The 26200-nt window shown below is 41.8% G+C and overlaps 1 protein-coding gene and 1 pseudogene across 4 annotated transcripts in view; both read right to left on the reverse strand.

Annotated features, from left to right (window-relative positions):
- The window catches only part of DAP3 (death associated protein 3), a 41401-nt gene that overhangs the window by 3611 nt on the left and 11590 nt on the right, over positions 1-26200 (reverse strand). For all 4 annotated transcript variants that reach the window (XM_027531137.1, XM_027531130.1, XM_027531144.1 and 1 more), the window contains exons 2-11: positions 14450-14501; positions 9866-9988; positions 8435-8536; positions 6464-6572; positions 6236-6328; positions 5058-5188; positions 4291-4371; positions 4046-4204; positions 3326-3385; positions 2810-2899 (exon numbers count right to left, since the gene is read on the reverse strand). In XM_027531137.1, coding sequence (XP_027386938.1) covers positions 2810-2899; positions 3326-3385; positions 4046-4204; positions 4291-4371; positions 5058-5188; positions 6236-6328; positions 6464-6572; positions 8435-8536; positions 9866-9988; positions 14450-14491 — 990 coding nt within the window. In that variant the 5' untranslated portion in view covers positions 14492-14501. The remainder of the gene's footprint in view (positions 1-2809; positions 2900-3325; positions 3386-4045; positions 4205-4290; positions 4372-5057; positions 5189-6235; positions 6329-6463; positions 6573-8434; positions 8537-9865; positions 9989-14449; positions 14502-26200) is intronic.
- On the reverse strand, positions 15942-17639 carry LOC113885606 (annotated as a pseudogene).

Genomic DNA, 26200 nt, shown 5'->3' on the forward strand with positions numbered 1-26200 from the left:
GTCTGGCAAGGAAATGGCCAAGACCGAGGCTTGCTGAGAGCAGAGGCCGTCCCAGTCCCCAGGCTGATCTTAAGAGGAGGCTGCAGAAAGCTGGGCAGCCACCATCAAGAAGGCCCTGTCAGGCCAGAGCTCCTTTGCCAGTGTAGGTTCCTCAAGTCAGGACTGCATAACTAAACCAGTGGAACTTTTTAACAGCTTTTTTCCCCCAAAATGCTTTGTAGTTGTGTGTGCAGCACTTTGCCCTGATATGTGTGCTGTACAATAAGAACCAAATCTAATATATTCTGGGGACAAAAAAACAAACCCACTTCTTACTTATAGAGAGGCAAGGGTTAGCAGTTCTGAAATTACTTTTTCTGTAATCTAAGATTGAGCTAATATGTAAATACACTGTGAATGAGAACAGAGTTCCTACTGGAGATGAGGTTTTCAAATATGGAAAGCAAGAAGGATATAATGAATGCTGTGATGCTAGCTGGAATTACAAGTATCAGACTTCTGTTTTTTTTAATGTAGAGAAACAGATACAGATGTGTGTGCTTATGTATACAGAAACACATGTGTACAGAACATATACACATGTATGTACGTATGTATATATAAATAGTGCATATATCTACTTGCTGACTCTGCTAGAGGGCCTGGAAGAAGGGACACCCACATCCTAGTAGTAATAAGTATACCTCGCACTCAGGTCTTGGTTTCTAAATACCATCCTCCTCCAAAATGAACCAAAGCTCCTTGGAGAAGTGGCTGATTTTAGTACGGGGGTATGGAAAATACAAGGTGAATCTAGAACATATTCTTGTGCCTAAGAAGTGCTTAGAAAAGACGGGGGCAGAGGAGGAGACGTATGGAGAAAAACGAGGGCGACGTGTTAAAGGGACAGAGCAGCCAGCTTCAAGGGCACCTACTGGCCCAGTCTGGGGTAACTTAAGCACCAAAATAAAGAACGATAGTCAAGGTTTGTGTGTGCATGTTCAGTCGCGTCCGACTCTGCAACCCCACGGACTGTAGCCTGCCAGGATCCTCTGTCCATGCAATTTCACAGGCAAGAATACTCGAGTGAGTTACCATTTTCTCCTCCAGGGGCTCTTCCTGACCTAGGAATTGAACATTTGTCTCTTGTGTCTCCTGCATTGGCAGGCAGATCCTTTACCACTGTGCCACTTTTAGAATCCATTAAATAAGAATCCACACTCTTATGTGTAGCAACAAATATATAAATATATAATGCAGAAAGGAAAATTCTTAAATATAAGAGAGGGTCAACTGATATACATTTAGTAGTAATGATGGCGCTAGAAAATATCCATCTTCTAACTGTCATGTGATTTAGGGCAGAATCACTAATGAAAACTAAAACTGCTAAGGGGCAGCTTGAGAAATAGTCTCAAAGTATATCTTCATGAGATATTTATTCATTATGAAGGGAAAAGAGTAACTTTGTTAAGGAGACAAAGTGGACATCACCTTAACCAAGTGTTCAAAGTTTATACTGCCAGTAAGAGGAGAAATAAGCTTTACGTGCGTTCAGATATTATGCACTGAGAAGGCACAATATAACTTCTAACATCCCATATACTCAGGAAAAACACATCAGACAAACCCATAAAGTAACCCAACATAAGACAACTAGCATATACTCCTCAAGAACAGGATATAAACATGGAGGTTATAAAGACTGAGGTGCTGCACCAGATTGAAGGAGACTAAAGCATCAGGGCAGTAAGTGCAGTGCATCGTCCAGGACCCTCCTTCCCTGTAAAGGACGCTACAAAACTGGCAAAATCAGAATGTACTATATACGTAACAGTCAACGTTAATTTTCTGATTTTGGTAATTGGGATGTGTTTATACATTAGAGTCTCTTTGATTTTAGAAAATATGCATATTAACGAGGGCTTCCCCGATAGCTTAGTTGGTAAAGAATCCACCTGCAATGCAGGAAACCCTAGTTCGATTCCTGGGTCAGGAAGATCCCCTGGAGAAAGGCTAGGCTACCCACTCCAGTATTCTGGGACTTCCCTTGTGGCTCAGCTAGTAAAGAATCTGCCCGCAATGCAGGAGGCCCAGGTTCGATCCCTGGGTTGGGAAGATTCCCTGGAGAAGGGAATGGCTACCCACTCCAGTATTCTGGCCTGGAGAAGTCCATGGACTGCGTAGTCCACGGAGTTGCAAAGAGTTGGACACGACTGAGCGACTTTCACTTTCACGATATAAAAGAGGGCATCATATCTCAGGTTCAGTTCAGTTCAGTTAAGTCACTCAGTCATGTCTGAGTCTTTGCGATCCCATGGGCTGCAGCACAACAGGCTTTCCTGTCCATCACCAACTCCCAGAGCTTGCTCAAACTCATGTCCATTGCGTCAGTGATGCCATCCAACCATCTCATCCTCTGTTGTCCCCTTCTCCTCCCACTGTCAATCTTTCCCAGCATCAGGGTCTTTCCCAATGAGTCAATTCTTTGCATCAGGTGGCCAAAGTACTGGAGTTTCAGCCTCAGCATCAGTCCTTCCAAAGAACACCCAGGACTGGTCTCCTTTAGGATGGACTGGTTGGATCTCCTTGCAGTCCAAGGGACTCACAAGAGTATCTCAGGTTATTATTACAAAATTCAGAATTAAAAAAAAAAAAAAAGATGGAGAGAAAGAGTAAAGCAAACATGGTAAAGTGTTAACATTTTAGAAATCTAATTAAAGTGCAGAGGAATATGATTTTTCTCCAAGTCTGAAATTATGCCCCAATATATATATGTGTGTATCTTCAGACAGAATGACTAAAGTAAACAAATTTTCTGTGATCAGACCTTTCCCAGCAACTCCTGGGGCAGATAGGCTTTCCGGGGCTTAAAGAGAGACCCAGTCTGGCTCACAGTCAACACGATGGCACCTCCTTGCTGAAAGAAGAAAAAGCTGAATTTCAGCAAGACAGAAAAATGCATTTTAATCATCTGCAGATTTTTTTTAATCATATATAACAGTTAAATGGCAACTAAATTTTAATTTGTGATTTGACCCTGACAGTAAATTGCTACATGATCTTAAATTTATCAAAATCCTCTCCAAAGTTGGTAAGAAATAAAAACACCTTGAACAAATGCAGTAAAGTGAAATTATGCCAATATTTAAAAAAAAAATGCTTTTGAATAAGTGTACTCCAGTCAAGTGGAGAGATAAGCCAAATTACAGACATTAAATAAGATAAAAGAACTTTCTGTCCACGTACTTAGAGACTGGTTAAGTATTAGCAATGAAGCAATCAAACATCTTTAAAATGAAAATACGTTTTTTTCTGAAACGTGTTAGGCACTGTATGTACTCACCCAATCATTTTTCACCATTTTCCTCAGGTTGTAAATAAGGGCTAGTTCTTCCGGGGTAATCTGCATATTGGTCAACGTGTGAGAGGGAGAAGGAGAAGAGAGGGAGAGAAGAGAACATTACTTGCTTTACCTGGATGCTCTCCTGAGATAGCTGCATTGACAACAACCTAAAAATCCTCAACTGGGATTTCTCTGGTGGTCCAGTGGTTAGGACTCCATGCTCTCACTGCCAACGGTCCAAGTTCAATCCTTGACTGGGGAACTAAGATCTCACAAGCCATGCTGCATGGCCAAAAAAAAACAAACTACATAACTATGTACCTGGAGGTACAACTCTGGGATAAGCTACGCGGCCACTGGTCCTCAAACTGCCCTGCTTCTGGAGATTAAAAACAGTAGAAAAAATAACCACTGCCCCAAACCACTTATTACCTTGATGCTTCTGATCGTCTCTGCTTAGAATACGGAACATCATTTTGAAAAGACAATAGAAAAAATTGTGAAAAGGAAACACAGCTTTTGCTGTCATGCTCTTGGTGTTCAGCGGATGATAGAACATGGCATCACCTTGTCCTGATACTATTTTCACTATACGTCTTATTTCATATATTCCAAAAGCAAGAAAATATACTGCCTGGTTTAAAAGGCTATGTCTCAGCCTACATATGTAATGATTCCTGCAATCAGAGAAACCAAAATAGAGAAACTTAGTTTTCCTACCGGGCTTTTATCTTCTCTTTTCAGTGTGGTCCTTCCCCAGAGAGCATTGACTCCATCCACTGCCACCAGGAGGCGAAAAACACCCAGAGAACTTTGCCTCTTCAGCTCTTTAAGCACAATCCCAACTGCATCTGTGGCATTCCTCACTCGCATTATGCCCTGGAGGGGAAGAGAGACGGTGGACTGCAGTGCTACAAGAGGCTCTCTGGTTATGACAGAGTACACGTTCCGTCTCTTTTAAATACCTGTTCAACTACTTCTGCCAGAGGACTGCCTTTCTCAGTGCTTTCTCGCTTATTCCAGACATACTTGTCTTGAACTTTTATCTAAAAATAAAACAAAGACCAAAAAAGGCCACTTAGCCTGAGAATGAACCCATCCCTAGCTAGGAAGGTAGGGTAGGAGGTTGAGGTTATTAGCAGTCAGCTTTAATCTATTTTTCAAGCCGAGTAAGAGACCTTGGCAGGAAGTGGAATGATTTTTAGCCCATTTCTGCCTGGAGCATAAAGAAACACAAGAAAAAACATAAGGGATTCTGATTAAAAAGGCCCAGGATGAAGCCTTGCTATCTGAATTTTTAACAAGCTCCTAGGTGATTCTGACTTACATCCAGAGTTGAAAACCCCTAGCCTAGAGATTGTGAACAAGAATCACTTAAAAATAATTTTACAAATCTGTTTCTGGTTCCTAAAAGATCCAATCTGGAAAAAATTATGTAGTTGAAATGTTTGTTTAGAGGATTTTAGGCTGTCACCTTGGAAAAGTCAATGAATCTGTCTGGACTTCCTTTTGCTACACACCAGATGCAGACAGCTTACTGCTGCCTCTATTTCTCATGCATAAATGAGTTTCAGGGTATGAACTCACGGTGAATAAATGTATGAAAGAAAGAAAAAATGGTATAGTTACCCCAACTACAATATTAGTTCTCCATAGTCTACTGGTACTTAGGGCACAAAGAAGATAAAATCTTAAGGACTGTCCAGCACCAAACTTCTGGGAGTCTAGTCACCTGACTCAAGAAACGCTCATTTGCAGTTTTGAAATTCTTCAGCCAGATTGAAGCTTCTAAAGGTTGATCAAAGCGCTGTTTGTTGTAGGTGGACTGCAGAAGATCCCGGCAGTTTTTCACCCAAAGGTGAGCTAATCAAAAGGCAAAAGAAAACAAACTAGGTAGAACTGAGTGTATTCAACTCAAAATACTCCATGCCCCTTTCTGTTACGGGAGATGACTTTAGATTCCCATATGTATTTCTTAAAGCCTTCCTGCTTCAGAGGTTTATTTTTTAGTCTGCCGCTGCTACTGCTAAGTTGCTTCAGTCGTGTCCGACTCTGTGCGTCGGACTTCCCCATCCCTGGGATTCTCCAGGCAAGAGTACTGGAGTGGGGTGCCACTGCCTTCTCCAATGCATGAAAGTGAAAAGGGAAAGTGTCTAGTTCATAGTAAATATTATCACTATACACAATACACGAACAAATGGATTAAAGGTCACCTTAGCTTCTTGGCAGTTTTAGTTAGAATATGTCGATGCAAACAACACTGAACAAAACAAGGAGACAGGGACTTCCCTGATGGTCCAGTGGTTAAGAGTCCACCTACCAATGCAGGGGACACGGGTTTGACCCCTGGTCTGGCAAGATTCCACCTGCTGCAGAGCAACTAACCTCATCCTCTGTAACTACTGAGTCCGCACACTGCGATGAGAAGCCCATGTACTGTAACGAAAAGTAGGCTCTGCTCGCTGCAACTAGAGAAAGCCCACAGATGGCTACGAAGACCCAGTGCAGTCAAAAATAAGTAAAATTATGTACTAAAGAATCAAAACAAGGAGGGATGTGTATGAAGTGAGAGAGTGTAATTTTTAAACTTCATGCTGACAACCCAGAATGCTGGCAAGCAGTACCATGGCAAAGGCTCTGTGGGTCTCAAAGTTGTTACCTGATGGCATAAAGCCTGTGGTGAACACAAAGGTGGGAGTTCATGCTCATGGGCATCAGGTAACTACCAGAGGCCTGCGTTACCCAGAGGACCACTGGGCCAAAATACTTCATTCCTATTATCAAAAGGTTCCTGAACTACCTCACACCAATCTGCCTCTGGAGCGGAGCCCTGCCAGAAAACTGAAGTCACAGTGCCACCACAGTAACAGAATAACTAACCCCAACAGAGTGAGGGGAGGAAGTTCTTACCATCTGGAATATGCAGTATCAGCCAGTCTTGTTTTGCACAGAAATGAATAATATGGCAAAGACTGAGGGTTTTTCCTGTTCCCTTTTCGCCATCTAAAGCACTTGCTGTTAAAGAAACCACTACCAAAAGGGACACTTCCACTGTCAAGAAATAAAGCATTTCTTCTTTTCCCACATTTGAGGGAGGAAGCACTGGCTCAGACAGCCCGGGCAAGCAAGAAAGGATACAGAGAACATATCGTACAGCTGGGTGAGCAAAATTGGTGTTTTTCAGGTAATGCAGGAGCTCGAGGGCTGGTTTCCTTACCATCAGGCAAGCTTCATTGAATGTCTTCACCTAACAAGACGGGAAAAGAGGGAGAAAAGGGTGGGGCTGGAAAGTCTAGCCAGCTCTGGTAATATACACCGAGCCTAATACAGCAACCATAGGATCAAACTGCCTACTCTTCATTTACTCAGTTAAAGGATGTTGGTATTTAATTCGAAAATTTAACCATGTAATTTAGCTAAAAATTAAAACACATCATCCCACACTGAGCACATAACAGTCAGCTTTTGATTATTTCTGTAAATGAAGCATTAGTTAATTGAAATTTATAAAAAATTCTGATGTCTCATAACATAACTATGCACACTACTTAAGGTTGATACAAATATTACAAGTGTGTAAAATGCTGAACAAGGTATCTGATACATGCTAATCATCAAATCAGCTGATGGCATAAAGCCTGTTAATTCTTTAAAATTTATTTTTAGCTAGATCTCACTGTAACCACCTATACTTTTCTCTGAACTATATATGTACCAGCTCAGGAGCAGGTGTGACCAGTTGCCTCAGCTATGAGGCCATACTTGACAATACCAGCATATAGATATACCAGAGAACTAACACACAAAATTAATTCCTTTTTAAAAAAAATTAATCCCCTTTTAGCCACCAGGAATAGTTTGGTGGAAAAATTTTGGAAGCAGTGATATGTGTGAAAATGGTTTGCAAATAAAGTATTTAATGATGTGTATTGATAAAAATAAATATCTAACAAATACTATTTACAAGTATGTTAGATAAAGGTTAAAATAATGTTGATTTTTTTTTTTAAATCCTAACCAAACAACTGGATTGGAAGAGGACTTTGACAGGTAAGTTCAAACTTAACAAAAAGTGAAAACTTCAAAAACATGATACAGATATTAAAACAGAAATGCTGTTATTAGGCAATATGACAGTACTAAATACACAGACAATAGCGAGCGGGTTGGCTTTTTACATAAATGGAAGCTGTGGAAAGAATGAGTGATTCCCTCCAAAGCTCTGGTGGGTAAGCCATTCTGAAAGCAACCTGGGATACAGTTAGACCCTCAGAACCACGTTAGAGATTGCACTATGAATGTCTTGGAACAGTTTAAAGTAATGATTTCTTCTAATTGTGTCCTATTTCCAAACAACAAAAATTTTGATGAGAGTCTATGGTCGAGAATTAGCTCCTTTACTGGTGTCTCATCTGATTTCTTGAAATGAAGCACACTGAAGAAATGACATCCTCTGGCTTCTAAGCTAAATATCACCTGCACAGTCAAGTTTGATATTTCAGTAAGAAGGAATAATTTCTGAGACTGAAAATAATTAAGCAGGAATTAGCCAAAGAACCAGTTTTGCCAATAAACCCTGCTTCCAGTTAACTGAATTCTTTCACTGGCTATTAAGGCAACCCAAGATCACACTCTTTGGGTTGACGTTATGACTACAAAACTATTTTCTGAAAACCCATGAGACTGAAGAACAATGAGTGATGCATCTAAGCCATATGCTGTTTCTGACTCATGAATACGTTTTTGTTTTTCTACACATATTAACTATTTTCAGGATATCTTGCTAAAGCAAATATTAAATTAATTTTTAACAATTTTTGAAGGCTGAAGTTTCTAGAAACCTGTTGGGTAACACAAGAAAAAAGAGTGGGGTATTATTTATTTACTTAAGAATATTTTGCCTGGCTTCAAAAAGGATTTAAACTCGTTAACTTCAGATCTGCTTAAAATAATAACAACAGCACTATTCACAAAAAATAATCAATAGCTGAATTTATCTTTTTAAAGATTCAAATTAAATCTTTTAGTTTTCTACTCATTTAATGCTACACCTCTGCTATCAACACCTTGTGTTACAAGTTCCCTCCAAAACCCTCCCGTTTTGAGCACCTGCATTACAAAGCGAGGAGGCAGGCCATGGGGGAACACGGTCTTCAGTTCTTGGATGGATATGTTGTAGTGCTGACCCACGTGCTGCTCCCCATGCTTGGCCTAGGAAATAAAAATGCAAACAAGTATAATGGAGAGCGACAAAGACTTTGAAAAAGCATCAAGGGCTTTCTAGACGCTACTGAGGAAACAGTTCTCAGAGCTGGAAAAGATATTCTATTCTTTAATTTCTTATCTTAGACAAAAATGTTCACTATTGTCCCCAAATCCACAGTGCATGTATTGAACACAAAGCTTATATTGGCCTGAATGATGCAGCCAGTTGCTCAGCAACATGAACCCTAGATGTGGAGGCAGCAGAGACAATTCTTGCCATCTGGATTCTTCTGTGCTGTGTATAGAGATGCTCCAATCACGTGACAAGATCCTCTGCATGCCACTGTTGCCATAGAAACCCCAGAGGAACTGGCAGATAAAGGGACTACAATTACAGGGGAAAGCTGAAAGACACTTCAATGACTTCATTCACTTATCCTATTTCATTTTGTGCTTGTGAAAGTAGATGAACGCTAGAGACATAAATACAACACACCCTGCTGAGATGGTGTTTTGGGTAATGAGTTATTTTTTTCCCATTCCACGTGTGCAGCATATGTTAAGATGGGGCAACTCAGGGGGCAAGGGTAGGGACAAAAAGGAGAGAAAAACTATTGGTTCCCTTCACATTTAGGCACAGATCACACAACTAATTTCATTTATAAGAGGCAACAATAATACCGAGGAATGAGAAATAAGTGTTTAGCCTAATGGGACCTGAGGTAGAAAATGCAACCAGATTGGTTACTAGGAAGACTGTGTTCTGGACCTGCCCTGCCATGTGATCCTGGGCATGTAAGTTGATTTCTTAGGACTCTCCAAACCAGGGTTGGTAGACTATGACTGGCTATCCATTTTCATAAATAAAGTTCTACTGGAGCACAGCCATTTGTTTATGGCAGAGCTAAGCAGCTGTAACAGAGATCACTTTGGCTCATATGTCTAAAATATTTATTATCTGGTCCCTGAAGGAAAAGTTTGCTAACCCATCATACAGTAAGATCAACAATAACTACTAAATTTAACTTCTAAGATATTGAGTATTTAACTGTTTACTAGGTACCCACTCTATATATAACAAAACTGACAGCATGAAGTGAGTTCAACGGCAGGCATTAAATCAGAACAGATACAGGCTGAGCTGCCTGAGTTATGTTACTAGAGGATCAGATAGGGATGGGGAAGATGAAGGTTCCAGAATGCTGTCTCAGGTACATTGTCTGACTGTATGTATATCTGCTTACCTTCCTTTGGTTTCAGTTTTCCTGATACATAAAACAATGGCAAACAAATTATAAGCCCTGAAAAAAATCCATATACACATTAGCAACTTACCGGATCGTTCTCAAGAGTGCGGGAAATAGCTCTGGTTCTCTCAGTTGGAACCTGGTTATCCAAGTGAGCAACAGGGCACTGGGGTGCCTGGGTCCCTAAGTGCGAAAAACGTCCAGGGTCCAACTATAAAAGAAACCATTTTAGTTTTAAATTACTAGGCTTTTTGTGCTTGCTACAACACTGAGGTTTAAAGCCAGATGTGCAACAGGGGAAAATATTACTAACATGCATTTTAGTTTTATGTAAAACAGAACCTTGTTATTATTTATAATTCTCTAAGTCCAATCACATTATTCATACTCTGAATCTGTTCCAGCTGGTGTTGCTATGTCTGGGCGCTGTCCCACATGGAAACAATTCCATTAGAGACTGTTCAGGAGTATAGCTCAGCCATTAACAACTAGACTCAGGAAACTTCTTTTAATGCTCTTGCCCAAAGTGATGAATGGTGGTCAGTACTGTACAATTCCCAGCTGTCTAGTAATCCTAGTCACCTCAGTTATTAGGGGATTAGTGCAATGTTCCTATTTGTCAGGTATAATTACACTTCCTGCAACAATGTGCTGGCTAGCTCTGCCCAAATAAAGAATCTTTCATTAAGGGCGAGTAATGAGGGAGTGCGTAAAGCATCCAGCTAAGTGAAAATACACTGCTCTACAGGCAAGTTGGTGAACTGCACATGGAAACCTCAAAACTGGGGGAAGGCTGGGGAAGAGGATGCAATTTCAGGAGATAAATCCAAGAAAAAGCTAACTGGAGAACTCCTAAGCTGAGTTAGGATAACAGGCCTTGTTTATAAGTAAAGAGATGCCAGTTACAAGAGAAAGATTAGAGTACGGATCCAGCAGAGTCAGGAGGACAGGGGTGTGAGAGATGGTTATAGTAAGAGAGTTGCTTGCTAGGTCAATAGGTAATAGGAAAGCTGCCTGTATTTATATTCAGTCTCACTAAGCAGCTGCATGAGTGTAGAAAATGTATATTATTTTTATACCACCTTTTGTAACACTTTTATCCATTTATAAGACCTTTAACTCCGTAACAGCTTTTTAACTAGTATCTTTGAATCTTTGACAGTCCAAAAGATTTGTCCTCCCAAACAGGTTTCACCTTCAGCTAATCAGAAAGTTGGGATGATTCTTTACTTATGTTAAAATAAGTCTCAAAGTCCTTAATATGATAACGAAGGCCACTGCTGTAAGTTCAACCCACCTTTCTAGTCCCACCCCTTTATAGAGTCCATACTCTAGCCAGCCAACTATGCTAAAACACGTTATTCACTTTTATGCCTTTATAATTCTGCTCATTCTACTTCAACTTCCCTCTCTCCCTATTTAAATCTTACTCATCCTTTAAGACTCATCTCAAATGATATATCCTTTGTGAAGATTTGCCAGACACCTCCAGGCAAAAGCAATTATCTTTCCCTCTCTATTGATAGCACTTTCTTTGTATTGCATGCATTTTTACTCTGCCTGGAACTACATTCATGGTTTTCATTAACTGAGTACCTAAAAAATGCTAGGCAACACATATACACATTATTTTTGAGCTAAGAATCCTAGAAGATAGGTAGAGAATTACACAACTTTATTATGAGGGAAATCATGGTTCAGGGAAATTAGATAATTTTGTCTAAAGTCATTGAGTTGGTAGGTATTGAAACCAGAATCCAAATCCAAGTCTGTCTGACTCCAAAATCTTTATCATGCTATCTTACATGTAAGTTTGTCTCCCATTTTAGGCCACACACACTTGGAAGAGAAGGGATCAGGTATTGTACATCTTTGTGTCTACTTCTCCGAGTACATAATGTACCACAAACGCTTCATGCTCGTGCCCTGGAATAAAAAGTCTTTCCCAGAGACATGTGATGGGGGAGTACATATAGCATCAAGCTAACTGAGAGTGAACTGCACTACACTACAGCTTGGTGAACTGCACATACAAACCTCTGAACCAGATTCGCATACATTAATACTGAGTTGGCCAAAAGGTTCGTTCAGGTTTTTCCGTAACATCTTATGGAAATTTTTTGGCCAACCAAATACAAAGTAACAGGGTAAAGTAATACAGTTGCTGCAACTTTGAGGATGCAGAGACAGCAGTGTTTATCACGTATCTAAATACGCTAATCTCCCAGCCTCCTTGGCAGATCGATTGGGGTCACATTATTAGTTCTGCTGCTGCTGCTAAGTCACTTCAGTCGTGTCTGACTCTGTGCGACCCCATAGACGGAAGCCCATTAGGCTCCCCTGTCCCTGAGATTCTCCAGGCAAGAACACTGGAGTGGGTTGCCATTTCCTTCTCCAATGCATGAAAGTGAAAAGTGAAAGGGAAGTCGCTCAGTTGTGTCCGACTCGTAGCGACCCCATGGACTGCAGCCAACCAGGCTCCCCTGTCCATGGGATTTTCCAGGCAAGAGTACTGGAGTGGGGTGCCATTGCCTTCTCCGATTAGTTCTGCTAATAAGCTCTAAATGGAAATAACTTGGGTCACTTCTAGTCAGGCAGCTAAGAATGGGTAAAAATTCCCTTTTTTCTTCTGCTGTGGCAAACAAATCTACAATGTGAGATCAGTTCAGTTCAGTTCAGTCGCTCAGTCGTGTCCGACTCTTTGCAATCTCATTAACGTAGCCTGCCAGGCTCCTCTGTCCACGGAATTCTCCAGGCAAGCATATTGGAGTGGGTTGCCATTTCCTACTCCAGGGGATCTTCCCAACCCAGGGACTGAACCCAGGTCTCCCACATTGAGAACAGATTCTTTACCATCTGAGCCACTAGGGAAGCCCCCATATCTGCTTATAAACCAATTTTTATTCTTTGGCTGCAGCGCAGAACATGTGAAATCTTAGTTCCCCGACCAGGGATTGAACCTGTGCCTCCTGCAGGGGAAGTTCAGAGCCCTAACCACTGGACAGCCAGGGAATTCCCTGCCTGATAATCATTTCGGAAATACAGCAATAGCAAAACAAAGCACAGACACAAAACACACAAAAAATACACAAAAACCAGTATCATGTGCTGAGTTAAGCCAATGAGAATTCGAGGCCTGTTATCTCAACACAGCATCTGGACAATGCACCTTACTACTGATAAAATTTTTTGAGTTCTACTGCAGAGAAAACATGTCTCCAAATAAAGTAGCATTCAAATGGGAAATTATATTCAAAGACCACTAGGTGGTGCTATTTCTACAAGAAACCTATGACATTTTAGTTAAGTGTTTTTTTGCAGCAAATTAAAAGCTAACAAAATGGACTCCTTCCTTCTTAGTGTGATACATGGCATCACCCAGCTAGTCTCTCGTTTCCAGGGCAAACAACCATATGTACAGCTGCCTCTGCACTGTTCCAGAATGAAAATCACGCAGTTCTTGAAAGAGAGCATTCATGAGCCAATAAAGGTTCCTCTAAACCAATCTACAGAAAGCATACAATTTTCTCACTGACATTCCTCTGCAGTTTGGACTCAAGACTTTCTTGTCTGCTATTAGGAAGAAGAAATTGTAGCCTTTTAATATAATTAGTTGGGGCCAGAGTCCATCCATTTGTTGATATCTCCTTTCATTTTGTTTTATAAAAATGGGTTATTTTATGCACAGAGGTTTGTCATGAATCTCTGGGGAAAAGATGACTCCCATAAGAGGAAGGACTCCTTTTTAAGGAAATCTGCAATTAAATGATCAGATGGGAGTGACTAAGCCCTTCTGCTCAGTGCTCATCCTTCAGGATTTAGCTCTTTAGGATTACCTCTGGATCCTACTAATCCAGTTAGGTGCCTTCACCATACTATGACAGAATCATTTAATCATGATTCTGCTACTGGATTTGGAGGTCTGAAAGAAAAACATGGGCCATAAAATGCAATACAGCAGAGTGGTTAAGGTCATAGCCTTTTAAGTCAGACAGATCCACCATCTAGTGTGGGCTCGACAACTTCACACCATGTTACCTCAGGCAAGTTACTTAGCCTTTCTAATCCTCAATTTCTGCATCTGTGAAACAAAGATATTATCTACCTTATGGGTTGATCATGAAGATTAAGAGAAACAAAGCACTTAGCACAGTGTCTGGCACATAATGGATGCCCAACAAACAGAAACCGTTATTAGTGAGATGAGTCATCTTAGAATCCCGAGCATCTGCCCCATGGAATGTGCTGAAAAACTATTTGCTCATTAGATGAGAGAATGAAGTAAAGTAACAGAATCATCCTTCTTATATATGACTGTTATTTAATCAACTATCAGAAATTAGCAACTTTTTTTTTCAATACTTCATTAAGGGATGAGAACTAGAGAATAATAAAAGTTAATAAAGACAACTGTGCTTAAGCTTATTTATCTACTAAAAAATGTTTTATGATAGGGTAAAATTCCAAGGACAACTATTCTACTAAGACCTGTTACTGGATTTTTAGGGCAGTTAGGAGTGATGTGTATGGCAGAGAAAAGGAATTGTGAATGCTTTTGAGTGGTCAGTCAGCTCAAGTTCACCAGAGCATTTTATTCTGGATACAATCAATTTAGAAAGGAAATCCACCTAAAGACAGTTTGCACACAGCACTTAGGTCAGTTAGGACTCACCTTATGGACCCTGGAGACAAGCCTTGTCATTCCTTTCAGCATTATCCCTGTGCTTTAAAAAAAAAAAGTGAAAAGGTAAGCCACAACTGGGAAAAGATATCTGCATGATGGGTTAGTATCTAGAATAAAGACTGCCTGGACACTGATTAAAAGACGAACAGAGGACATGAACAGGTATTTCGCAGAAAAGGGAATACAAATGGCTAGTAAATCTATGAAGAGTTTCACCCTGATGACAAATCAGGGAAATAGAAATTAAAACCACAACAAAAAGACTTCCACAATCATCATATTGAGAAAAATTAAAAAGACAACAGCAAATGCTAGAGCACGGGGAACACTGGGAACTTCCCTACACTGTCAATGGAACTAGAAATACAAATATCTTAGAAAACAAATTTGAAATTACCTGTAAAGTTGAAAAGGTATATAACTATGGCCCAGGTATTCTACTCTGTATTTATTTTAGAAAAACACATATACAGGTACACTGAAAAATATGTCTTACAATGTTTATAGGAGTAGAATATGAATAATCAAAAACTGTAAAAAGCACAAATGTCCACTGATATAAAAGAGTGTGTAAACCGAGACAGTCACACAATGGAATGCCATACAAAAGTAAAGTGCAGTTACATGTATGGCATAGATGGACCTCAAAACTAATACTGAGGGCGAGCTCTAATACAGAACATGATATAGTTCGTATGAAACTCAAAACACAAATGCTATTTGGGGAATACACTTGTATGTAGTAAAACTGAAAGAGAAGGAGCATGATAAACACATATTTAGAATAGTATTTACCCTTAGGGAAGAGATAAAGGGACAAGACTGGGGAAGGGCACGGAGATCCAACCAGTCTATCCTGAAGGAGATCAGTCCTGGGTGTTCATTGGAAGGACTGATGCTGAAGCGGAAACTCCAATACTTTGGCCACCTGACGCAAAGAGCTGACTCACTGGAAAAGACCCTGATGCTGGGAAAGATTGAGGGCAGGAGGAGAAGGGGACAACAGAGGATGAGATGGTTGGATGGCAACACCGACTCAATGGACATGGGTTTGGGTGGACTCCGGTAGTTGGTGATGGACACGGAGGCTGGTGTACTGCGGTTTGTGGAATCGCAGAGAGTCAGACACGACTGAGCGACTGAAGTGACTGACTGACACAAAGAAAATTATAATGACCTACTTCAAATGATGGATAATGAATATATGATCATTTGCTTTTTTTATTTTTATGCCATATGTGTTATGTTTATTCATTTGTATGCTGCTGCTGCTACTGCTGCTAGGTCACTTCAGTCATGTCCGACTCTGTGCGACCCCACAGACGGCAGCCCACCAGGCTCCGCCGTCCCTGGGATTCTCCAGGCAAGAACACTGGAGTGGGTTGCCGTTTCCTTCACCAATGCATGAAAGTGAAAAATGAAAGTGAAGTTGCTCAGTCGTGTCTGACTCCTAGCGACCCCATGGACTGCAGCCCACTAGGCTCCTCTGTCCATGGGAGTTTCCAGGCAAGAGTAGTGGAGTGGGGTGCCAGGGCCTTCTCCACATTTGTATGCTGGAAATATTTAACAGAAAAACCTTAATCATGTGAAGTAAAAAACTGTTTAAAATACTTAAATGCAACTCTCAATATTCACTAGTAGATAATAAAGTTGAACTCATTTATTCAACGGCTACACAGCACCTGTTATATGCCAGGGCCTGTGAATAAGATGGTGAACAAAGCTGTTATGGTCTCTGACTCAAAAGAGCTTATAGTACAGTTAAGAGATGATGTAAACTCCTATGAATTTTATTTCCTTTTAGTTTTCAAGTTTACTTTTTCTCTTTTAGAAACAGTTTATTTTCCATCAACCTCTTTCCATTTTAGCTTGTGGAAGAACAGCTTAAGACTACTCAGTGGTCGCGCCCTCGTCTTCAGGGGCCTGAGCGGTGGTAGCTGCACAGTGGTCTTCAGGCAGGCTCCGCACTCCAGGCTGCAGCAGGGAACTGCCGAATAGGCACTGATGGCACCCGCACGCCTGCAGACCAGTCTGCCGCCTCAGGTCAAGCAGCAAAGAACTCAGGAGCCGAAGGGGTCTATTCACCGTAAAATTCCTCCCTGGTCACAGCCTTCTCAGCTGCTGCCTGCTCTTCTTTTTCAGTCTCTTCAGGATCTCTGTAAAAGTTGAGATCAGCCATGACCTCCCATCGGCGTTCACAGGAGATGGTGCCATGCATGCGCAGAACTTCCCCGGGTGAGTATCCACCACATCAGACCCACCAAGTCAGCTTTCTTATTGCATGGGATGACAATGTCCACTCTCCTCTCCTCTTTGCAGAGTCTGTGTTACACAGAGCAATGGTGGGCAGCTGAACGTAAGAGGTCTCTGTGAGCAGCTGTAACCACCAGAAACTGTGGCTCCTGGAAGGCTGCCCGGATCTGGTTAGTGAGGTTCCAGGAGAGAAGCGGCCAGCAACAGGAGTGGCTCCAGGAGCAGCAGCAAACTTCAACACAGCTTCCTGGAGGACGTGACACTCACATCAGCTGGACTTTCAATGGCAATAATGGCACGACCTGCAACAGAAGTTCCGCCCAGGTTTTCAGATTTATGATGTAGATGCCATCATTTTTCCTTTTGTAGATGTACTGTTCCATTTGGAAGTCAAGCGTGGGTCCCAGCTGCAAGAAATTTAAGGACACCCACGCCCTTCATCTGCAGGACATAAAGGACTCTAGATATTGTGAAAGCTTTCCTTTAAATTAAAACGGGAATCCCAAACAATGCTGTTATGGATCCTTGTCTGGGAAGTGTAGAAAAGTTAACTTCTTAATAAAGATGTCAAAGCACGCCTTAACTCAGTCATTCCAAAAAACGTGTGACATGCTTCTACATGACCAATCATACAGAGCATTCAACGGTGAACAAGCCTGGCATGGTCTCCACTGGCCTGCCTCCTGTTTACATGTGGGATTCCAGGCTGCTTTGCTGTGTTTCAAAACCAAAAGTTCTAGAGCAGCAGTTCACAAAATGAGTTTGGTGAAACTAGTCATAAGATGCATCAATGTTCTCTGGCCAAAGAAACTTGAGAATGCTATACAGTTATTCATTTCTTGAATAATTACAATGTATGTATCAGTTCAGTTCAGTTTAGTCACTCAGTTGTGTCCGACTCTTTGCGACCCCATGAATCGCAGCATGCCAGGCCTCCCTGTCCATCACCAACTCCCGGAGTTCACCCAGACTCACGTCCATCGAGTCAGTGATGCCATCCAGCCATCTCATCCTCTGTCGTCCCCTTCTCCTCCTGCCCCCAATCCCTCCCAGCATCAGAGTCTTTTCCAATGAGTCAAGTCTTTGTATGAGGTGGCCAAAGTTCTGGAGTTTCAGCTTTAGCATCATTCCTTCCAAAGAAATTCCAGGGCTGATCTCCTTCAGAATGGACTGGTTGGATCTCCTTGCAGTCCAAGGGACTCTCAAGAGTCTTCTCCAACATCACAGTTCAAAAGCATCAATTCTTCGGCGCTCAGCTTTCTTCACAGTCCAACTCTCACATCCATACATGACCACTGGAAAAATCAGAGCCTTGACTAGACGGACCTTTGTTGGCAAAGTAATATCTCTGCTTTTGAATATGCTATCTATTTGCATATTTAAAAGCTGTGGGGAAAACTATAGTAAAGAGGAGGGGCTTCCGTGGTAGTTCAGTGGTAAAGAACATGCCTGCCAATGCAGGAAATGTGGGTTGGATTCCTGGGTTGGAAAGGTCTCATGTAGAAGGAAATGGCAACCCAGTCCAGTACTCTTGCCTGGAGAATCCCATGGACAGAGGAACCTGGTGAGCTACAGTCCACAAGGTTGCAAAGAGTTGGATATGACTCAGTGACAAAAACAAAACCAAAAAAAATAGCAAAGAGAATTTTTTTCCCCTAAGGTGCCCTGGGTCTTCGTTGTGGTGTGCAGGCTTTCTCTGTTTGCAGCCCAAGGGGGTTCTCTGGATGTGGAGCACAAGAATGCGTGGGCTCGACAGCTTCAGCCTGTGGGCTTAGTTGCCCCAAGATCCTAGTTCCTCGACCAAGGATCAAACCTGCATCCCCTGCATTGGAGGGTGGACTCTTAACCACTGGGTCACCAGGGAAGTCCCCCAAATCTTTTTAATCCAAATTTACTTGGTCTTAGAACCCTTGGAACTCCACAAAATACTATTAATTACATTCTCCTGGGTGTGAGTGGAAGGGTTGCTGCTGTGGAATAAGCATATGCCCAGGCCTGAGGATGAACCTGCTAGGCCACAGGCAGAGTCGAGGGACCCTCTGCTCCCCATTCTCCTTAGCTCTGCCTTAGTGCCTCCATTGCTGCTCACCACCGCCCAGAGCCCACCCCCACCACACGCTATCTAATCCAACTGTGCAGGAAAGAACTAAAAGAGCAAGGCTGCCCCTTAGCTGGGGAGAGTTCCCATCACTCCCAGAATGGGTAAGAGTGACTCACTGTGCCTAAACTATTTACCCAAACAACATGGTTTATGTTAAACACTTGCTTTCCTTCTGGAATGTGGAATTTTAGTACACGCCAGGCAGCAAATGACTGCATGGCCTGCCCCAATTAAAAACCCTGGGCGCTGAGACTGTTGACAGTTTCCCTGGGTGGCAACAACATTTCATGTGTTGTCCACTTTTTGCTGAAGGAATCAAGTGTGTCTTACACGATTCTACTGGGAAAGGACTCCTGGAAATTTATACCTGTTTCCTCCAGATTTTGCCCAGTGTGCCTTTTTCCTGTACTGATTTTGCTCTGTATCTTTTTGCTGTAATAAGTCACAGCTGTAAGTACAACTATATGCTGACCTCTGAGTCCCTCTAAGGAATCAGAGAACCCGGGGGCACTTCTGGCAACCACCAACACAACAGCCCAGTGCCCCAAACCACCCAGCATCGATTTCCACCTGATACAAGCGTCACCTGACACCCAACACCACCATCTCGGACCAGCTCAATTTTCTTAACTTCAGTTCTCCTTCCTTCCCTATTTCAATTACTTCAACTCCCTGCCTCCATCTGTGACAAGCAACCTCCACACAAATTCTAACCCTCCATGTCAGCTGATTTCCAACCCTAAGCCCTCCACCCAACCTCAACTTTTCCAATTCCCAAACTACTTATGACCTAGTGTCACTCCAACAGTATCTAGCCTACTCAACCTTGTTCCCTGTATCTTCTCAATATGCCCTGGAACCACCACTGATGTGAGACATCTGTGGGCTGCAGCTCTGCAGGGAGGTCAGGTCCTACAAAGAGTGGTGACATAATCCTGAGGGGAGTACTTTCTCCATGTATGCCTGTGGTCACTGAGGCCATGACTCTGGCTATGTTTTAGAGATTATGGGAAATGCCGGTCAGGAAAATGTGACCAGCTTTCCATCTTGTACCCAGTCATCTTGTATCTTACCAGCCTCCATCCTTGAACTTCTCCAATTCATCCTTTTCACTGAAGTCTTCTCTTAAAACCCAATATTTTTCTACTGCTTTTAAAGGTAAAGGACACACACAGCTTATATAAGAATGAGAGAAGATATTTTAAGGAAAAAAGGAGATTGAATCTCAAAAGTATAATCTCAAAGCAGACAATCCAGACTAAACCACATTTTCCAAGTTCTATAAAATACCTTTAAATAAAAACAAACAAACAAACAAAATCAAATTGACAGGCCAACCGAAAGCAGAAAGAATAGAATGTGTGCTCATTCTACATTCCAGTTCAGGCATTCATTTGTGTCTGACTCTTCGAGACTCCACGGACTGCAGCACACCAGCTTCCCTGTCCATCACCAACTCCCGGAGCTTGCTCAAACTCATGTCTATCGAGTTGGTGATGCCATCCAACCATCTCATCCTCTTTCGTCCCCTTCTCCTCCTGCCTTCAATCTTTCCCAGCATCAGGGTCTTTTCCAATGAGTCAGTTCTTCACATCAGATGGCCAAAGTACTGGAGCTTCAACTTCAGCATCAGTCCTTGCAATGAATATTGAGGACTGATTTCCCGTAAGATTGACTGGTTGGATCTCCTTGCAGTCCAAGGGACTCTCAAGAGTCTTCTCCAACACCAGAGTTCAAAAGCATCAATTCTTCGGTGCTCAGCTTTCTTTATAGTCCAACTCCCACATCCATACATGACTACTGGAAAAACCATAGCCTTGACTAGACGGACCTTTGTCAGCAAGGTAATGTCTCTGCTTTTTAATATGTTCTCTAGCTTGGTCATATCTTTTCTTCCAAGGAGCAAGTGTCTTTTGATTTCATGGCTGTAGTTACCATCTGCAGTGATTCTGGAGCTATGGGGCCAGATGCCATGATCTTCGTTTTTTGAATGTTGAGTTTTAAGCCAACTATTTCACTCTCCTCTTTCACTTTTAACAACATGCTCTTTAGTTCCTCTTCGCTTTCTGCCATGAGGGTGGTATCATCTGTATATGTGAGGTTATTGATATTTCTCCTGGCAATCTTGATTTCAGCTTTATCCAGCCCAGCATTTCACATGATGAACTGGCATACAAGTTAAATAAGCAGCGTGACAATACACAGCCTTAAACATACTCCTTTCCCAATTCGGAACTAGCCCGTTGTTCCCTGTCCTGTTCTAACTGTTGCTTATTGACCTGCATACAGGTTTCCAAGGAGGCAGGTATGGTGCTGTGGTATTCCCATCTCTTTAAGAATTTTCCACAGTTGGTTGTGATCCACACAGTCAAAGGCTTCAGTGTAGTCAATGAAGAAGTACATGTTTTTCCGGAATTCTCTTGCTTTTTCTATTTAATCTCTGGTTCCTCTGCCTTTTCTAAATCCAGCTTGAACATCTGCAAATTCTCGGCTCACGTATTGCTGAAGCCAAGTGGAGAATTTTGAGCATTACTTTGCTAGCATGTGCTGCTGCTAAGTCCTTCAGTCATTTCCGACTCTGTGTGACCCCATAGACGGCAGCCCACCAGGCTCCCCCATCCCTGGGATTCTCCAGGCAAGAACACTGGAGTGGGTTGCCATTTCCTTCTCCAGTGCATGCAAGTGAAAAGTGAAAGTGAAGTCGCTCAGTCTTGTCCGACTCTTAGCGACCTCATGGACTGCAGCCTACCAGGCTCCTCCGTCCATGAGATTTTCCAGGCAAGAGTACTGGAGTGGGGTGCCATTGCCTTCTCCGGCTAGCATGTGAAATGACCACAATTGTGCAGTAGTTTGAACGTCCTTTGGCATTGCCCTTCTGTGGGACTGGAATGAAAACTGACCTTTTTCAGTCCTGTGGCTACTGCTGAGTTTTCCAAATTTGCTGGCATATTGAGTGCAGCACTTTAACAGCTTTTAGGATTTGAATTAACTCAGCTGGAATTCCATAACCTCCACTAGCTTTGTTCATAGCGATGCTTCCTAAGGCCCACTTGACCTCACACTCCAGGATGTCTGGCTCTAGTGATCACACCATCATGGTTATCTGGGTCATTGAGATCTTTTTTTTGTATACTTCTTCTGTGTATTCTTGCCACCTCTACTTAATATCTTCTGCTTCTGTTAGATCCATACCGTATCTGTCCTTTATTATGCCCATCTTTGCATGAAATGTTTCTTTGGCATCTCTAATTTTCTTGAAAAGGACTTTCCCATTCTATTGCTTTCCTCTATTTCTTTTCACTGATTACTTATTAAGGCTTTCTTATCTCTCCTTGCTATTCTTTGAAACTCTGCATTCAAATGGGTATATCTTTCCTTTTCTCCTTTGCTTTTAGCTTCTCTTCTTTTCTCAGCTATTTGTAAGGCCTCCTCACACAACCATTTTGCCTTTTTGCATTTCTTTTTCTTGGGGATGGTTTTGATCACTGCTTCCTATGCAATGTTACAAACCTCTGTCCATAGTTCTTCAGGTACTCTATTAGATCTAATCCCTTGAATCTACATTCCAAGATATATACAAATCAGGGCACTTAAAAAAAAAAGGCTCAAAGCCACTAATACTACGAAAAAATTGAGTAAAGATTTCTCCTTTCAGTTTTTTCATATTCTTTGAGTGCTGATTTGCAGCACACAAATTAATCACATTGTTATTGGAAGGCAGATAAAGGACCGGTTTCCTCATGGTATAAGATGAAAAGAGTTATGGAGATGAAGGGTGTGACGGCTGCACAATAATGTGAATGTGACCATGAACTCCTTATTGCCAAATTCAGACTTAAATTGAAGAAAGTAGGGAAAACCACTAGACCATTCAGGTATGATCTAAATCAAATCCCTTATGATTATACAATGGAAGTGAGAAACAGATTTAAGGGCCTAGATCTGATAGATAGAGTGCCTGATGAACTATGGAATGAGGTTCGTGACATTGTACAGGAGACAGGGATCAAGACCATTCTCATAGAAAAGAAATGCAAAAAAGCAAAATGGCTGTCTGGGGAGGCCTTAGAAATAGCTGTGAAAAGAAGAGAAGCGAAAAGCAAAGGAGAAAAGGAAAGATATAAACATCTGAATGCAGAATTCCAAAGAATAGCAAGAAGAGATAAGAAAGCCTTCTTCAGCGACAGAATGGGAAAGACTAGGGATCTCTTCAAGAAAATCAGAGATACCAAAGGAACATTTCATGCAAAGATGGACTCGATAAAGGACAGAAATGGTATGGACCTAACAGAAGAAGATATTAAGAAGAGATGGCAAGAATACACAGAAGAACTGTACAAAAAAGATCTTCACAACCCAGATAATCACGATGGTGTGATCACTGACCTAGAGCCAGACATCCTGGAATGTGAAGCCAAGTGGGCCTTAGAAAGCATCACTACAAACAAAGCTAGTGGAGGTGATGGAATTCCAGTGGAGCTATTCCAAATCCTGAAAGATGATGCTGTGAAAGTGCTGCACTCAATATGCCAGCAAATTTGGAAAACTCAGCAGTGGCCACAGGACTAGAAAAGGTCAGTTTTCATTCCAATCCCAAAGAAAGGCAATGCCAAAGAAGGCTCAAACTACCGCACAATTGCACTCATCTCACACGCTAGTAAAGTAATGCTCAAAATTCTCCAAGCCAGGCTTCAGGAATACGTGAACCGTGAACTTCCTGATGTTCAAGGTGGTTTTAGAAAAGGCAGAGGAACCAGAGATCAACTTGCCAACATCCACTGGATCATGGAAAAAGCAAGAGAGTTCCAGAAAAACATCTATTTCTGCTTTATTGACTATGCCAAAGCCTTTGACTGTGTGAATCACAATAAACTGTGGAAAATTCTTCAAGAGATGGGAATACCAGACCACCTGGTCTGCCTCTTGAGAAATTTGTATGCAGGTCAGGAAGCAACAGTTAGAACTGGACATGGAACAACAGACTGGTTCCAAATAGGAAAAGGAGTACGTCAAGGCTGTATATTGTCACCCTGTTTATTTAACTTTTATGCAGAGTACATCATGAGAAATGCTGGACTGGAAGAAGCACAAGCTGGAATCAAGATTACCGGGAGAAATATCAGATATGCAGATGACACCACCCTTATGGCAGAAAAGTGAAGAGGAACTAAAAAGGCTCTTGATGAAAGTGAAAGTGGAGAGTGAAAAAGTTGGCTTAAAGCTCAACATTCAGAAAATGAAGATTATGGCATCTGGTCCCACCACTTCATGGGAAATAGATGGGGAAACAGTGGAAACAGTGTCAGACTTTATTTTTGGGGGCTCCAAAATCACTGCAGATGGTGACTGCAGCCATGAAATTAAAAGAGGCTTACTCCTTGGAAGGAAAGTTATGACCAACCTAGATAACATATTCAAAAGCAGAGACATTACTTTGCCAACAAAGGTTCGTCTAGTCAAGGCTGTGGTTTTTCCTGTGGTCATGTACGGATGTGAGAGTTGGACTGTGAAGAAGGCTGAGCGCCGAAGAATTGATGCTTTTGAACTGTGGTGTTTGGAGAAGACCCTTGAGAGTCCCTTGGACTCCAAGGAGATCCAACCAGTCCATTCTAAAGGAGATCAGCCCTGGGATTTCTTTGGAGGGAATGATGTTGAAGCTGAAACTCCAGTACTTTGGCCACCTCATGCGAAGAGCTGACTCATTGGAAAAGACTCTGATGCTGGGAGGGATTGGGGGCAGGAGGAGAAGGGGACGACAGAGGATGAGATGGCTGGATGGCATCACTGCCTCGATGGACGTGGGTCTAGGTGAATTCCGGGAGTTGGTGATGGACAGGGAGGCCTGGCGTGCTGCGATTCATGGGGTGGCAAAGAGTCGGACACGACTGAGCGAGTCAACTGAAGTGAACTTAACTGTTCCACGTATCCTTGTGGCTCAGATGGTGAAGAATCTGCCTGCAGTTTCGTAGACCCAGGTTCGATCCCTGGATCAGGAAGATCCCCTGGAGAAAGGAATGGCAATCCACTCCAATATTCTTGCCTGGGAAATCCCATGGACAGAGGAGCCCTGCAGGCTACAGTTCAGGAGGTCCCAAAGAGTCAGACTGGACTGAGCATCTAACACAACAACAATGTATCCTTTACCCAGTTTCTTCCAATGGTAACACCTTGCAAAACTATAGTACAATATAGTACCAAGATACTGACACAAACACAGTCAAAACACAAAACTTTTCCATCACTTTAAGGATCCCTCAGGCAGCCCTTATATAGCCTCCTGCACTTCCCTTTCACAACCTTCCCACTCCTTAACCATGACAACAACTAATCTGTTCCGTTTCTATAATTTTGTCCTTTCATGAATGTTACATAAATGAAATCATACTCTATGCAACCTTTTACTATCAGCTTTTTCCAGTCACCATAATTTTCTGGAGATTCATTTGGGCTATGTGTTATATGTATCAATAGTTTCTTCTTCTATTTTAAAAACTTTTTTTTGGCCATGCTACACAGCTTGTGGGATCTTGTGCAGCATTTGGTATCTTAATTCCCTGACCAGCGATCAAACTCATGCCCCAATAGTTTGTTCTTTTAATCCTGAGTACTATTCCATGGTATGAATGTTTATTCATAAACTGTTTATTCATCCACTGAAGGTCCAGGTTTTGGCTATTACGAATAAACTGCAATTAAACATTTGTTTACAGGTTTTTGTGTAAAGAGAACCATAAATTCTTAAGGTTAAGGTGATCTACTTCATACAGAGCTCATTCAGAACTGAATTAATACTACAATGATCTTATTACCAGTTTTTCTTTTTTTCCAGAAACAGGCACTGTATTAAGCAATTTATAGGCACTGTCTGACAACACAATCCTATGAAGTAGACACTATTAAGTGCACATGAAAACAGGGATGGATAGACTAACTTGCCTGAAGGTATATAGCCTAGAAGTGACAGTTCTAGCATTCAAACCCGTGTGTGACTCTGCGTTCTTTCCCATCAGCCACTGCATACACTGTATTGTCAATTACCAAGTGCCTGAGCATTTCCACTGATGGGGAACGCACTAAGCAGTCCATATGGAAACTTTTCAGCTTTTATGGAAAGTTCTTTCACAATCTGAGGTAAAACGTCTCCTTGTAGCTTTCAATCCACTATACCAGTCTTTCTATTTGGTTTTACAAGCCACCTTTCACACAATAAATCGAAGGTAGTTATGTCCCCTATTTTATCTTCTCCTGGGTAACTGTTTTCAGTTTCTCAAAGCAATCATCATACAGGTCCTTTACATTACTCACCAATACTTTTCAGCTATCACCTACTGTTTCTAGATTTTATATTTTTGAGAGTAACTACTTTGTTATTCTGTAACACCATT

This window comes from Bos indicus x Bos taurus, chromosome 3 (assembly GCF_003369695.1).
Source record: "Bos indicus x Bos taurus breed Angus x Brahman F1 hybrid chromosome 3, Bos_hybrid_MaternalHap_v2.0, whole genome shotgun sequence".
Classification (NCBI taxonomy): domain Eukaryota; kingdom Metazoa; phylum Chordata; class Mammalia; order Artiodactyla; family Bovidae; genus Bos; species Bos indicus x Bos taurus.